Consider the following 15,969-nt stretch of genomic DNA (forward strand, 5'->3'; position numbering starts at 1 on the left):
ATTCTCCCAAAGCTGGATTCTTCATAAAATATTTATTTCTTTATGAAAAGGTTTTTACTGAATGGACATCTCATGCTCTAATCTACAGTCTCTATTGACAACTGAGCTTTTCCAATTCCCTGATGACATAGAAAAATGTTCTTGGAGATGAAAAACGATAGGATGAAAATGCTTTTTGTAGGCTCCAGCAGCTCCCCCAGTAAATGTCCACGACACTTGAACAGCAGCAGCTTTTCTTTTGGAGCCATACTCATTTTACCACAGCTCTGACACTTGGCAGAAAGGTTCCACATTCTTTCCCTCCACAGGTGGACCTGTCTAACCCCTGGATACCCACTCTACAAATTACATCCCCTGACCCTCTACTGGTGTGAGGCACCAGTTCAGGAGTCTGATCCGTGGTGCTGCCCGAGTGTGCTCTTGAACAGCAAACAGACTATGGATCGATTGCAGTATTGCCCACAGCACTTACAGCTATTCACATCCAAACCACAAAAAACAATTTGGCGTGGGCATGCCCCCATGGATATTAATAATTGAAAGGTTTCTTGGTCATACCAGGTTTATTTCAGGGAAACAAGGGCCATCCAGTGATTTTCAACACACTGTTATTCAGACATACTGCTCCCTTCAGCTCCGTGACTTCTAGTAAAGGCATTACTAAAATTCTATCAAGTGACCTCCCATGCTCAATTCATTTTCCAACATAGCTGCAAAATGTGATAGGCCAAGATAACATGAAAAAAATGTGAAAAGCACATAAAGCTACTGCGAGGCAATTTAAATTTGTAATTTTCCGGAGAGCAAGCTGGGGCGGCATAAGCATCTTGGCTGGTTGGCTCTTCTACCTTAGCGCTGGGATCCCACGGGCCTTTCAGTTAGAAACGGATCACAGTTTATTCTGATGTTGTGAAACATAAAGGCTAAGTGCACATTCAATAGGAGCAAGAAATTCTCTGCAGCCCAAGGACCACAGGCAAACGACTTGGATCATAACAATGCCGACTACACAATAACTGTTCATTGCTTCGCAGGCAACAGAGCTCTCTGAAAGTGATTTTCTATTGGTTTCATACTCTATCTGCTGTGTGCTGTGGATCTTTATGAATGCCATCAAAAGACAGTATGCCACTAGAGAGCCTTGTGCAAAACAGCATGTGCTGCGTTTTCCACTCCTTGAAATATATTAATGACACTGTCTGTGAGAGGAGCTGGCTCATCCCATAGAGATCCAGCGTTGGAGAGTGTGGGCACTGACCTGAACAATCCACACTTCAGTCGCTCCCCGGGGGGCTTTCATGCACATTTACTCACAGCAGGGGCGAGGTCATGCTGCCCTTTTAGCACAGCGCTAACGCAGTAACAGCACCGCCAGTGCCTCACACTGAAACACACACACACAAACACACACACACACACACTGCGTAGCCTCTCTGAAGCAGTCAGATATGACACTCGTTCACCTGTGAAAAAAGACAAGAACATTCAGACAGCACGAGCACGCTGAATACTTGAGCACACTTACTCTCTCTCACACACACACACACACACATACACACACAGACAGACAGGAAGCATCTTGTCTGCTGATTTCCATTCACCCTCCTGGGGACTGAGAGCCGAACTACAGGTGTGCTCTCTTTCTGTCTTTCGTTTGCTGTGGTTTATACGTGTACTGCCTTCCTCCAGAGCACACTTCCTCTCAGTCAGCCACTTATCAACAAACAATTTAGGATTCAAACATATACTGCCTCTCTCTCCTGCTCTGACAACATCGCTCTCTTGCACTGTCACTCTCTCTCCTAGCCTCCGTCAGCCTCAATAGCTTTCTCTCTTTCAGTTTCAGTGTTGCCAAAGCATGACAAAGTCTATTGTTTAGCATTCAAAACATGCTAAATTGAAAACATTAAACATTAAATGAGGTTAATGTAAAGTCCCTTGTTGCCCATATTGAAAGTAGTCAACTCTTAAGCAACAGTTGCTGTGAACAGCTGATTGTAAATGTACTACATGGCTATCTGCAATATAACTCAGCAGATAATTGTTTTTTGACTGGGTGCTTATGATATCACCACCGGTCCATCTGTGCCATTAGCAGTTTCAGTTTTAAATCATATCAGCTTGTTAGCTAGCTATCTGTACTATCTTTTGGATATGTGTCCATCCCTCTGTCCGTCCATCTGTCAAACATGATTCCGGATTCTGAGGGAACAGTATTCTGCTTTTCAAGACATTTTAATGGAGGATATATCTTGAAACAATATTTTTGGCATTTAAAAGAATATAGATTGTTACATCTGGTCACAGCAGCGATCATCCTTTTAATTTGCACATTAACTAGCTGGCAATAACAAGTGCTAGCTATGGTCAGTTACATCTTTATATTAACATCAGTTGCTTTGCTAATTTTAGTCCTCTGGGTGTTTTTTTTTTTTTTTGTAAGTAGAAGACATGTCTGTGAGAGATAAGACAAGATGCTTTACAATGTAGCAGTAGCACAGTTACCATGACTCATTTCTCATACTGAAATGCAAACTCTGTTTCTCTGGACACTGGACATTATGTTCTTGCACCACAAATGTGATTATGTGACAACTAAAGATTGCACACATTTCTTTCAGCTGTTATATGGCTAATGTTGCAGGGATAATACATGAAACAAGCAAATAAAACAGCTTTGGTTAAGTGCAAAGTATTGATTTGGTAAGGTTAGAATAGTTACAATAAACTACATAAATGAAAACTATACAGGTCTTTGGATGTGAACATGGGGTTGCAGTTGTGAGTGCACAACAAAACCTCTTTCAAAAAGCTACACATTTTCTGTTCATGTCACTTTAACAAACCATCAGTGCTGGGAGCGTTTCTCTCCTTTCAGTGCTTGAACATGTATTTTAAGACACTGTGCTCTTTTGATGAGACCATGCAGCCTTATCAAACTATTCATTGCACAGTACTGCTGTACTTTTACTAAAACTCTAGAACTTTGAAATCATACGACCACAGCAATCATCGGCATCCACATTCATCATGTCTTTTCTCTACACTGTTGACAAATTTACATGCGGTCCTGCAATTCTTTCAAAAGCCAAAGCCTCAGATCCAATTTACTCCATCATACCTTTCTTTCCCTGTGGTTCTTTGCAGTTGTCATGAAGGCAGGCACCCCAGGGTGACCACTGGGAGAGCAGGCAGTGGTGCTGGCAAGGGATGGAGCAGTGCTGGACGGCCGAGGGGGGCTCTTCACCAGCGCATAGCCTGGCATTTATAGGCCTGGACACTGAACAAACAAAAGGAACACAGGCAGGGATATACCGGGCTTAAGTCAAGCTCAGCCACACACAGGCCGCAATGGAGTGTATATGTGTTTGTGTTTGTGTTTGTGTGTGTGTGTGTGTGTGTGTGTGTGTGTGTGTGTGTGTGTGTGTGTGTGTGTGTGTGTGTGTGCAATTTCTGTCAGGTAATAAGAAATTGGAATTGGAATGTAAACAGAAATATGTGCTAGATGCTGTGAAGAGAGTGAAGAAGATGAGGAAGCATCAGTGTCGCTGGATGAAAAGTATGGAAGTAATTTAGTCCTGATTTGGAAGACAGTAGTATATTTATTAGTAAAGACTACAGCTTCAGATATTGTACACTGTGATGAGAAGCAGGGAAGGTTTAGCAATGCTTATTGTGGAGTAAAAAAAAAAAGTAGAAAATAAAAAGAACAGAAAGAAAATTGCTCTTCTCATCTCATGCCTGGCTCAGGAGGATATTAAATAGAGGGCAGCGGCCAGCTAAGGGAGTAAACAGGAGCTGAACAGGGAGATATTAAGGCAAGACACGGTATAACCAATTCACTGCTAAGCATGGCTGGTATCATTTGTAGAAAAGCTCAGAAACCTCAGCCACCTGTAATGGGCTCTGACATTAGTCTCTCAGATAGAATGAGAGGGCATTTTTTGCCTGTCCACACACAGGGATTTATTCAATCTAATATTCCATTTTGATGCACCTCCGCACATCATTGAGTGGCAAATTTCCATTTAAATGAGAGCCCAAAGAGGAATTCACTAAATGTCCATTGTGCATTTTGTCTTCTTACGAAAAGTAATTTACATGGTGTTTGATCTCCTTTGTAAAAATGAGATGCTTGCTTAAACACATTCATACAGTGCATAGTACAGATCTTTCCGCTTTGTTCCCCAAATTGTGGTTACTTGTTTTTGTCAATTGCATTACTGCAGTGGACAGCCAACAGGAGCAAATTGTTCTCCACATTGCCAGACCAAGGAGCTCTCCATATTGCAGGAATACATCTGTTTACATTAGCTAAAGCTGTGCAGGTCACGTAAAGGTAAATATTACATATTACGTATTGATCTTTGTCCCTCAAATCCATTGATTCAAAGAGCTGCCTTCATTGATTACATTCAGCTAACATATTCACTGTCCAAATACACCTCTGCTGAGTTAAAGGGGCATCCCACAGCAACTGTCAAAACTCCTCGGCTAAAAATGAAGCCACCCAGTGCACATCAAGCAGGCACACAAAATACAATATGGATGAGGCTAAATTAATATGTTATTATTAAACAAATGGTTATGTTTATTAGGCAGGAAAGACTATGATTTGCAAAAGAGAACTTTATAGTTGAAAGCCATTAAAAAATACCCACTGTGCTTAATTAAAAAGATAGATGAAATACTTGGTATGCATGTGCTCCTAGTTTTTCTTGTAATGATTGATTTTATAAGCCTAAAATATTTTTTTTTAATTAAAATTTTGTGAAAGAGTATTACTTTTTAGCACAGCCATTTGGAGTTCATAAACACACAGTAAAACTGGTTGCCTTGGTGATTCTTACATTTAGCTAATTTTGCATGCCTTCTCATATTCTGTTCATATGAATGCATTTACCAACAGTAATCTGGTTCTGGGTTGTTTACATTATACTAAATCTATGCGTACTATAAGTGCTTTGCAGATATTGCAAATGTAAAGAGGGTTAGGTCAAAGTGCCGTACTGTAAAAGGTTTTTAAGGTTTATTTGCTGTGTCTATATCTGTTGCATCAAGTTAAAAATGGCCATGGCCAAGTGCAGAACAGTGGAAATACAGCAGTGCCTTCCTTAATACATAGTTAAATAAATAAATATAAGGCCTCACAACAAGCTAAGCTGATATGGTTCAGGGGAGACCCACAGGGACATTACAATAGATACCGTCCATAATTTTACCTCCAAAGAAAAATAAACTATATGCAACATACTTTTTTACCATGTCCAACATGGTGACCAAAACAAAACAGACTGCAATTTATTTGCACAGTGCATATATTGTACATAAGCAGTAAATAGGACTTTTTCATTTTTACAGAAAAGGCAAAAAAAAAAGACAAGCAGATGTACAATCCCAAATAAAATTGTCTGAAGGTGGACATATTTTCACTTAAATCTGGAACTATTTGATCAAAAACATTACAAATCTGACATTCAATAGTTTTTGATACTCTGACACATACCCTGTCCGAAGCAAGTCTCCATAACTCTCTGGAAAAGTTCAGTGAACTTTGCCAACCTCTCCCTCAGTAGCTGTGTCGTCGTTCTTCTGAGGCGATTTATTTATAAAGAAGAAGCAGTTTGGCTGCACAATTACCATCTCCCTGCCAAGCTTAAACTGGCTGTCAGTGCTTTAAGACAAAAAACACAAAATAAAATGTGGTTCTCTCTCCTTTTGATTAACAGTAACTTACTTCTTTTATAACTTGAATTACCTACATTGACTGAATTTATTATCTTATGCCACCTGTCTATATTTTATTACAGCTTGTTAAATCTGCATGATACTAACATAATGCATAATAAAATAAGCATAATTCACAGGGGGAAGGATGAGCAGGTCCTGCCTGATGTTCAAAGTAAACTAATTCATCCCCTTTAATACTATACTGATATTTATGTTTAGTGAAAATGCCCATTTTCTCCTACAATCCAGGCTTGGCACAATTACACAGATGCTTGTACAATATAATGCAATCCTAGGTGTTCAAGTTACTGTGTCCACCCCCACATCAAAGTGATTTAGTCGGTTAGATTTCCCGCACTAACAATAATTGGAAAAGGAGGTAAGACTGAAAACACTAAAGAAATTAGACTTTGTGTGCATTAGATTATCCATGTGTGACTACAGTGACAGAGTTTAGGAATTACTGTATCTTGTGGTGTTTCCTGTGACATTTCCACCACGTCTCAACTATGAATCTTATGAAATCTTGCACCAAGCTAGTTGCTGTGATGACCAAAGCCCACCAGGCAGCTGTTGGTCCCATGTGTAAATGCTTTGTTTTGATTTGCAGCAAATAAACAGTGGATAGTTAGACAATAACAATGGCCTGAACTATAAGTTGTATTAGTCATATTGTTTGTTTTTAACAAATATCTTCTAGTGCACTCCAGGAAAGGTTATTTTCACAATGAAGCCAAATAAAGATTTTCCTGTGGCTGTTATATTAAAGTTAAAATTTATAATCATCTTCATCAATCATTATATATATTCACTGATTGTGGTTGTATTCAGGGATAATGATCTAAGAACAGAGACTGTCCACTGTTCATGATCAGTGGTAATTTTTTTAATATAGCACTTTTCAACCTGAGCAGGAAGAAGCCATTCACAGTACCTCTTATTCACCTATGCACACAGTGACAGCGACAAAGCTTCTGTGCTCATCTCAAGTAATTTCTTCAGTATCTTGCTCAGTTATTTCCTGGTGGCTGCCTCATGAGGCTGTGAGCATAATAACGATTTCTTGGCATGGCATAGACACTAACTGGTGTCTGCTCTGGTTCCCTGGCAACCTACCTACCAGCAATGTCAGAACTCCAGAAAATACAGGAAATGTAATCCCGTACAACCAGGGGTGTTGTGAGCTTTAGAGGTGCCAGACGTCCGACTGTGTTACCTTTGGACAGGCCAAGCTTAGCTGTGTTTTTCCAGTCTTTGTGCTAAGCTAAGCTAACCAGTTGCTGACTGTACTGTATTTACCATACAAACATGCGAGTGGTATCAATCCTTTCATATATCTCTGAGTAGGAAAGCAAATAAGAATATTTCCTAAAATGCCAAACTATTACTTTAATTTTCTTTTATTTGCATAATTATATACATACCAGGCAAACAGTTTAAACCCAGTGCAAACTGCTATCAATTCCTTTTCATGCTGTTTTGTGGTTTGCAGGTTCTCAACATGAAAAAAGTGCAAAGATTTTATTTAAAACTGAAAATCACTGTTGATGCTGCAACATAACATCAATTTCTTGCATTTACTTGAAATGAAAAAAAAAAACGTTAAACCTGTAGAGGTAAAATGAGCTATTTCACATGCAGAGTAGTGGGTCCCTGCTGCTCAAAGCCTTAGATACAGTATATTGTAGCTCAAGAAAACACAGTCTGAATAAAACAATAATCCGTATTGTCTACTTGCACTTTGAACATACTTTAAACAGCAACACAGCTACTTTATGATTGTTTTTTTTTTTTTTTGCCTGCATAACCAACATAATGCTCTGCTGCTAACTTTCACTTTAATAATTTATGCTCAGAGCTTATATCAAAACACACCACTGAGTTTACTGGAATTTATTCATGGTGTATCTCTTAAGTCACCATATGCTTCCAGCGAGCCCTGGGTCAACTGTGATGAAGGCACATTTTCTTACCCTCTTTCCTGTGATGTGGTGCTGAGTCATCAGGGACTTGAACACAGTAGGTCTTCCTGCTCTGGATCCCCCCTCCACACAGAATACTGATGTTAGCAAGCCGCCGGTCCTGCTGGCTCAGTAAGGGAAGGATGCGACATTCTCCCCAGTCAGTGGTCCTCCACACATACCTGACACAGACATGCACATTTTCAATGCAAACAAGAAAACAACAACTGAATGGAGTACCTTTCTGGTATGTCTTAGGAAGTATACAGGTGTGTCATGTTTGTGTATTTTCAGAAACAAAGCTTCAATCCATTCAGAGACAATTGAAAAAAAGATAGAGAATCAGTTAACACACAGTGGTGCCAGTTGTTTCAGAAAAGCTACACAAAGCAAAAGACAAATTAGCAAGAGCAGTCTCTGGCAAGAGCCTCTCTCCCAGTATGTCAGGAGGCGGGAGGCATGGTTATTTTGATTTCAGAACTTCTAAACAAATGTTTGGTTTCAACTATGAAAAATGCAGTGGTGCATAAAGCAATATTATTGGAGGAGTATACCAGAACAACAGCCTGTAGTAATCTATCAAATGCTTAATTTCCGTAATGAGTTTTCCCTAATCATGTAAATCCTCTGCTCTCAGGCACTCCGTGTAGAGTTAGCAAATAAAACAAAACCTACCAGCAGGGAAAATAATTCTCTATTGATTACTTTGTTTACTGCATGTAATATTAGGCAAAAACCTATCTTAACTCAAACGTTCCTATAACAATGAGGTTCTGTCAAACGTTGTTTATCATGCATGTTAAGTCCATTGGGTCAGGAACTCCCAACAGTGCAAGTGGTTATTGTAGTTGTCACAAGATAATTGAGGCAATGCCAAAAAATATGCACAAAGTAATTCAATAGTGAGATCATGAATATTTGCAGCCTCTAGGCTTTCTCTCATAATCATTCAGGTGAAAAAAGCTCAGAGAAGCTAAATTAAAAAACATTATTTGATTTTAGACTTTGACAATTTATGCATACACATCTGTATCAGGAAATTACACATGAACAGAGCTTTTGTTTCTGATGACTGTGAGATCAAAATTAGATGATAACCATCACTCTACCTGGGGCAGTTTGGAAGTAAATCTCCTATGATGTTGCAAGCTTCTTTTTCCTCAAGGGCAGGACATCGTTTCCCCCCTCCGACTGGGATCTGCGTCATGATCCGTGACCGGAGGCGGTAACCAGGAGACAGGTCGGTGGACCGGCAGGTCTTCGAGCAGGGACTCCACAATGACCAATCAGACGTCTGACAGTCTTTGGGCATCACACATGCCTGAAAGGTCAGGGGGGAGTTGTCCTTGACACAGAGACTGCAGATTACGAAGAAAAAAGAAGTTAAAGAAGAAAATAGTACAATTGCGACAACCGTTTTTTCATAAGATCCCGATCACAGTTTGAGAATAGAGTTGCTACAGGTATATAGAGAGTGGGGAACAAAACAGACGAGTGACAGATGTTTGGTGTGGTTGGGATTTAAATAGGTTGGTGGACAGATTTTAGGAAGTAAAAATGACCATCTGCTAGGATCTTGATTTTCTGATAATTATTCAATGCTATTATACATCAAAATAATAACATAGGTCTCCGACATAAAGTCGGCCTTTACAGAAATTGTACAAAGAACTGATATGCTCACTTAAAAATATGGAACAAGTGCATTAATCATGTAATTACAGCTCCCATTGTTTAATTTGGACAATTTAATTAGTTAGGTTATTAAGATGTGAGTACAATGCTCATTTTAGAATTTTAGTTTGTAATTAGGCTGTAATTAGAAAAGCAGAATGAGGCAGAACTCAGGTGGGAAATCCATATTCAAAAGCTTCTTAGTAAATACCATGCTAATCAGGCATTGTACTGTAAATGGTCCCTTCACACTCAAGCCATAAAGCCAGTGAACCTTGTATGCCTTGTCAGGGATAATAACATGCTAATATCAAACACATAACAAGAGAACCAATTTCAAGCCCCTTCATCCGAATGACATGGGACTAACAAAACTCACTACATCCAAACTGGTGTGATACTTAATACAATAAAGTTTAGATCCCTAAAGCTGCCGCTGCTTAGATTTTATTTAGCTGTGTGCAATTGTAATGCACTGCTCTTGGCTATACATTTTAAAGCAATGTCAAACAATAAAAATGCATCATTCCAACTGGATATTATTGATAAGTGGTTACCAATGCCTCCATGAATGGCAGTCGACAATTGATTTGAACTGCAAACTCATAGTGTCACTTTACACCAAGCAGATGGTTTAGTGGCATTCAGTCAATATAATATGCATGCAATGATTTTCTCTCTCCTTGAAAAGAAAGCACAAGATGGAATGTTGATTATTTCTGTATGTGTAGGTATGGATGCGTTTGTGTGTGTGTGTGTGTGTGTGTGTGTGTGTGTGTGTGTGTGTGTAAGTGCTTGCTTTTTGTGCGAGCATGTGCAGAAAAATCCATTCTTATCAAATCCAAATACCAGGGCTAGCTCAAACAGCAGGGACAGGAGGGGAGCAGCACTTGACATTTAGCACAATAGTGCCTCACCGAAATGCTAATTTGCTGGTGAAACACCAGCTCTCACATAATCTAGTTATAATTGAATAAATAACTGCCATCGATAAAAACCATTTTGTTTCAGTGAATACACCTCCACATGAAGAAAATGACCCACTGGGATCGTGTGGGGGATGACCATTTATCATGTCCCTGTCATGTTACGAAACAATAGCATGGAGGAACCATAAAAACAATCAACTCCATTAGGACTATTTCACCTGACACCCACATTCAGCTACAGTGTAATTTTTACAACTCACCTCATATGCTACACCAGTGGATGAAGAGATTAATGTAAGACAAATCCAGTTATCTGTACAGGTCTGTTCCCCAGACAACTACAAACCAGCTCTTTTCACACAGCCACCTTGCTTTCATTATAATCTTAGGCTTATCTTGGACCTTAAGAAATACCCTATTTTTCACTGTGCTTATTTCCCACATTTTAGCTTCATCTTTTTTATTTTCGCTGTATGAAAGGTGCAGCACCTTGCAGCATTTGTGATTGGCTTACCTCAGCATTGCATTCTGGCCGTCACTCCGTGTGCAGCGGACTTGTCGGGTCTGATATCCCACCTCCAGTTCCCATGACATGGGGTATTTGTTGTGCGCATGCTGGTGGTGGTTGTGGTGCTTATGGGAGTGGTGATGAGACACGTGTGTGTGCAATGTGACTGTGTTGTTCTCATTGGAGAAGAAGTCCACTGTGGTCCTACCACTTAACAGGGCATCCTTGTGATGGGGTAGTCGGCACGCACTCCAGGCCCCGACTTTAAGGCTGTACTGGTACTCACCCTCCCCAGCAGGGCAGTCAACAGGGCTAGAACAAGTCCTGGTCTCTGTCAGGTTGGGGCAGCTTGCACCTCCATACATTGGTGTGGCCAGGACATGTCGAGTCCGATGCTGCAGGCCAGCACCACAGGTTTTGCTGCAACTTGACCAGGAGGTGAAGTCTGAAACTACACAGTCCTGGGGGCAGGGGATGAGACATGCCTGCTCCACAGGGGGTTTCTGGGAAAAGAACTCACATATCCTCGAGGTAACTGTGGTACGGTTTGAAGTGCGTACACAGTGGACTTTGCGCCTCTGGATGCCATGCTGTGCTGTAATGCACTCAGCCGTCCTCAGTGTGAGCTCGTTGGAAAAGTAAGGGACAAGAACACAGCCTCCCCAGTCTGATACCTCCCACTCAAAAAGGTCCTGGTGCCAGTCGCAAACCTTAAAGCAGTGCCGCTGGCTTTCTGGCTTGTCCATGTGCTGGCAGTGGGTATGGTGGGTAGTCCAGCCCTCCATGTGGACACACCATATTGTCCGTGTCTGGACCCCGCCAGAACCACACTCCTCCCCGATGCACTGACCCCACTGGCCTGCAACCAAGAGAAGACACACGGAGGGCATTTTCATTAAAACCTGGAGCTTTTGGAAAAAAATGATGATTTAAATTGCAGCTATCTGGCAGCTTGCAATCAAGCAGAATTCAAGGCCATTCACTTAACCTCCATGATTGCTTTATTCATGAACTGAGTAAGAAAGGAAGAAAGGAACACAAAGTAATCAAACCACTGGTGGTCATCAATATCAAAAAGGTTAGTTTCTCAGTCACAAAGGACTAGATTCACTAGGGTAATTCTTCCCAAACTGATCAATATCTTAGGCTATGTAAGACATAGCCAGCTGTGCAACCACTTACTGTTCGGTGAGGCAATATATTGAGAAATATATGGTTTGGATTTAATAAATTATTGTTAATCTCATCTCAATAAAGCTACCTCCTCAACAGTGAAAGCATCTTGCCTGCAAAGATGAGACACTGTGCATAGAAGGTTTTTATAGATTTTTTGAGGAAAGACTATTGATTTTTACTTAAAATAACCCAAACCAGCCAAAGACATGTATGACATTTTGCTGTGGTCTGACTCTTTCCTCACAGCACACTAAGGACATGAATTATCTTAATGTGCAATTACCACTGCTGGCTGGAATAATTTAAGAATACAATCAGGACCTGTCTTAAAAGAAAATTCAGCAGTAAGGGATTTTCTCTCTATAAAAAGTGAGAAACATAATAATATAATAGTAATAATAATGCGATAATTCCCTTTATCATATAATTTTGAGTGTACAGAGCAAAAATACAAATCCAAAGAGATTTTTTTTCTCTTTTATTTTGTATGTTGATAGCTTTAGGAAGTTCTACCAACATTACAGTTCAAAAGTCATATTTCACAAGTTCTGACAGTTGATTCAGTCAATACGATTGGTCTTTATGCAAAGTTCAAAAATAGCGTAAGTGGTGAACTAACAGTCGTTTGATCCATTTGTCACAACTGCTACAACTACATGTTCCTTATAAATAAATGGTTCTCTTCTGGTTACATTATGTATAACAAACTCTGAAACATAGATGTTGTGGATAAAAATTATGAGAACACTATGATCAGTCATAGTGATAATTGAAGCTTAGGGCTTAGTGTTAAAAGACAAAAAATAACTAAGCAGCCAAGATAAACTACACTCACAAAGGTGCAAAAACCTGTTTTCACTTCTCAGGAAATGTCCAATAAATGTTGCATATAGTTGTGTTTTAAAAGAGAGAGAAAACTTCCCTTTCACTATCATATCTGAGTGATGATGTGGTTTATTCTCACTGAGTGAAACAGAACCACACTTGGCAGTCACTACTGGCAACATCAAAGTATGTGTGACTAAAGCACAGTCATTTTCCACCTCCGACAAATACTGGAGAGTAGAAATACTCTGTGGTCGGAGGGAACAAAATTGCTGATACCTTTTTCCCATTGTGAAAACTTGCATGGCCATCACATTGCAGCTTAAAATGTAATACGTACATGAATTCAAGGTGACCACAGCCTCTATTTCTGTGAAAAAGGAAACTCCAAACTTTTCACAGCCACTTTCAAGTCTACAGATGATATGACACTCAAAAAAAGCTAGATTTTGGATATAACTTTTTGTATTTCAGTTAATTTAATCTATCTGAAAATAAAATGAAGCTGAACTGTTCCCCATATGAATAAATAAAACAGTGTCAAATTAGAATAAGTATTAAAGTGACAAATAGAGGAGGTTGTCGCCTCCCAGCAAGAAGGTTCAAATCAACAGGCTGGCTGTTGGTCTGTACTAAATGTTGCAGTGAATAGCTACCAGACTGTTCATACACACATGAAAACAGCACAAAACAAACTATAGCCTAAGACAATTTAGTTAACAAGAGGCTGAATAAGTTTACGTTTGGAAAGTAAAACTTCACAGAGAGCTGGTTGTCATGTGCACTGATTCTTCAGTTGCTTCCTTTATGAAGTGGATTTTTCTCATTGACCATGCCTTTCAGTTAAGACTTGAATCTAGGTCTACTCTTCTATGTTCTCAGATCTATATCAGAATATACCAAGATTCACTGTTGCATGTTGTGCTAATGTCTGCAGAATATGTAGATTAAGGTTATTAAAAAAGGCTAATTAAATTGCAATTTTATAAAATGCTAAATTAATTAGTGATTCATAAAACCCAATCCAAAAACGGATTTGAGCCCTGTTAATTTAGTGTATGACCTTTTGTCCTCAAGAAAAAAATGAAATCAATTTACTGATATGATCTGCGTCGGTCACGTTTGCTTCTCATCCACTTATTTTGCCACATGCTATGAAAAGGATAATTTGATTCATTTATTCTAATTGGAATTAAACTGATGTAATAATGAGATCCTACAGCTCCCTAAATTGCTTTTGAATGACAACTTGCTGAAACTATTCTATGCCTTTTCCTGCCAGAGAAATCTGTTGTTAACACTCTGTTCCTTGGCCAATCATCGACATGACAACACTGCGTTGGAGCTGTTGTTTTCTGCTTAAGGGGGCAATATTTCAAACTGCTGAATTGTTTCATAGTTCATCGAAGCACATCATTGAGTTTATTCAACTTGGCTTTGCAATGTTAATGGGGACTTACAGTGTAACTAACATCATTATGCTCATATGATCTTTTAGTCTTTTTTTTTTGTTTTTAAAGCAAGTGCAGTACAGAAGACTGAACACACCAATGACAAAGCTCAAAGGAATTCACAATAATTGTATTTCTTTACTTCTATTTGTCCATTAGTTTAATTTCAGGACCTAGGACTTACAATTTAACATAAAGAGGTGCAGCAATGTTACAGTGTTAGACACATTGTATTCCAGCAGATGTAAAGAAGTGATGCAAACTAAAAATACTGTCACAACAATTATTATAATATTTTTTTCTTCTTTCACGCTGCAGCTAAATGTCAAATATTATTATTCAATATACGCTGCATTGAAAATGAGCTTCATAAAAATTAGAAACAAACAAAAATAGCTGAAAATAGCAGAAAGCAGCAAAAAAAAAAAACTTGTTTCAACTACATGCACTGCCAAAAGTGGACCTATACCAATATACTGCAAATTTGTTCTGATTCTCACTACATTATGTACCACTGACTACTCTGCATATTTCCATCAATCATTATGTATGTGTGTATGCGTATATAGGCTGCAACATGTTGTATTATACTGAACTAACATGATTTTGTGTGAGTTTGAATTGATAGTTTGAGCTCTGGTTTAAGCCGATGTGAACTGCCAGGCTATTTGCTTACAAACTCAAAGGCACTTGAAGCACTTTGAACAGGGGAGACATGTTGTTTCTGTCAGAAAAGAGAAGAGACTATGCAAGATCACTCACAGCTTGAAAACATATGAAAACATTTTAATTAGGCACATTAGACAGTAGATATCAGTCAAATTTAATTTCAAAAAGTCTAGTCATAAACCATCAACATTTCTGCTCTGTAATGTGCTTAAAGAGATGTTCTCAATTCCGTCAAAGCTGACAAGACCAAAAATATTCTTATATGGGTTACACCCTAAAATAGACATGAAAAGCCTTTCACAAAAATAAGATATGAGCAGCAATTCACAGCTGAGCCTAAAGACCTGAGCTAAGTACACTGCTCTTGTGGTCACTGATGGCACTCTTTCATGTTAACCACTCTTTCATCAGCGTGACCACGTCTGCTCAATAGTGCTGTTTTCACACTGTGCCAGGATACGTGTTGCGTGATTTATGGAGGGGTGATTGGGAGTGATTCCGCTGCCAGGGGAGCCAGCTAACACAAGCACTAGTTCATCTCCAAAGCTCTGAATAATCACTCTCTCGATCTGTCAGCATCAGCATCTGTCAGCCCCTCAGGAGGAACCAGTCACCCACAGCTCCTTCATTCCTGTCGCACTTAGTCGCCGTGCTTACACCTCTAGGGGGCTCTGGTACCCCCAAGGGCCCCTGCTATATTTACTATTCCATTTACGTCCTGGTATAAGAAAAAAAACTGACTTGGCGAGAGCAGACTTCACTACAATACAGGAAAAGACAGAAATTAAATTTAGCCGGTGTAGCGTGACTGAATACGTATTCTCTTTTTCAGCAGTGTTCAGTTCAACCTTAAGTTGGACGAATGATAGCAAAGCTGTACGACAATAACAAGTAACACAACAAAAGCAATCTCCACTATGCCCTGAAACCAGACAGATGGAGACAAAGAAAAGCAAATAGCAAAGCAGTAAACTGTCTCTTAAACAGCAGCAAGCAGTGCTCCGTCAAGAGAAAACTGGACTCACCACTGTTAAATCTTTTGCCTC

The 15,969-nt window shown here is 39.4% G+C and overlaps 1 protein-coding gene across 1 annotated transcript in view; it reads right to left on the reverse strand.

The window, feature by feature from the left end:
- The window catches only part of thsd7ba (thrombospondin, type I, domain containing 7Ba), a 162,183-nt gene that overhangs the window by 79,347 nt on the left and 66,867 nt on the right, over positions 1-15,969 (reverse strand). Inside the window, exons 4-7 of the mRNA XM_051404709.1 lie at positions 10,809-11,661; positions 8,801-9,049; positions 7,704-7,873; positions 3,122-3,280 (exon numbers count right to left, since the gene is read on the reverse strand). Coding sequence (XP_051260669.1) covers positions 3,122-3,280; positions 7,704-7,873; positions 8,801-9,049; positions 10,809-11,661 — 1,431 coding nt within the window. The remainder of the gene's footprint in view (positions 1-3,121; positions 3,281-7,703; positions 7,874-8,800; positions 9,050-10,808; positions 11,662-15,969) is intronic.

The sequence above is a fragment of the Dicentrarchus labrax genome, unplaced genomic scaffold (assembly GCF_905237075.1).
Source record: "Dicentrarchus labrax unplaced genomic scaffold, dlabrax2021, whole genome shotgun sequence".
In the NCBI taxonomy this organism is placed as follows: domain Eukaryota; kingdom Metazoa; phylum Chordata; class Actinopteri; family Moronidae; genus Dicentrarchus; species Dicentrarchus labrax.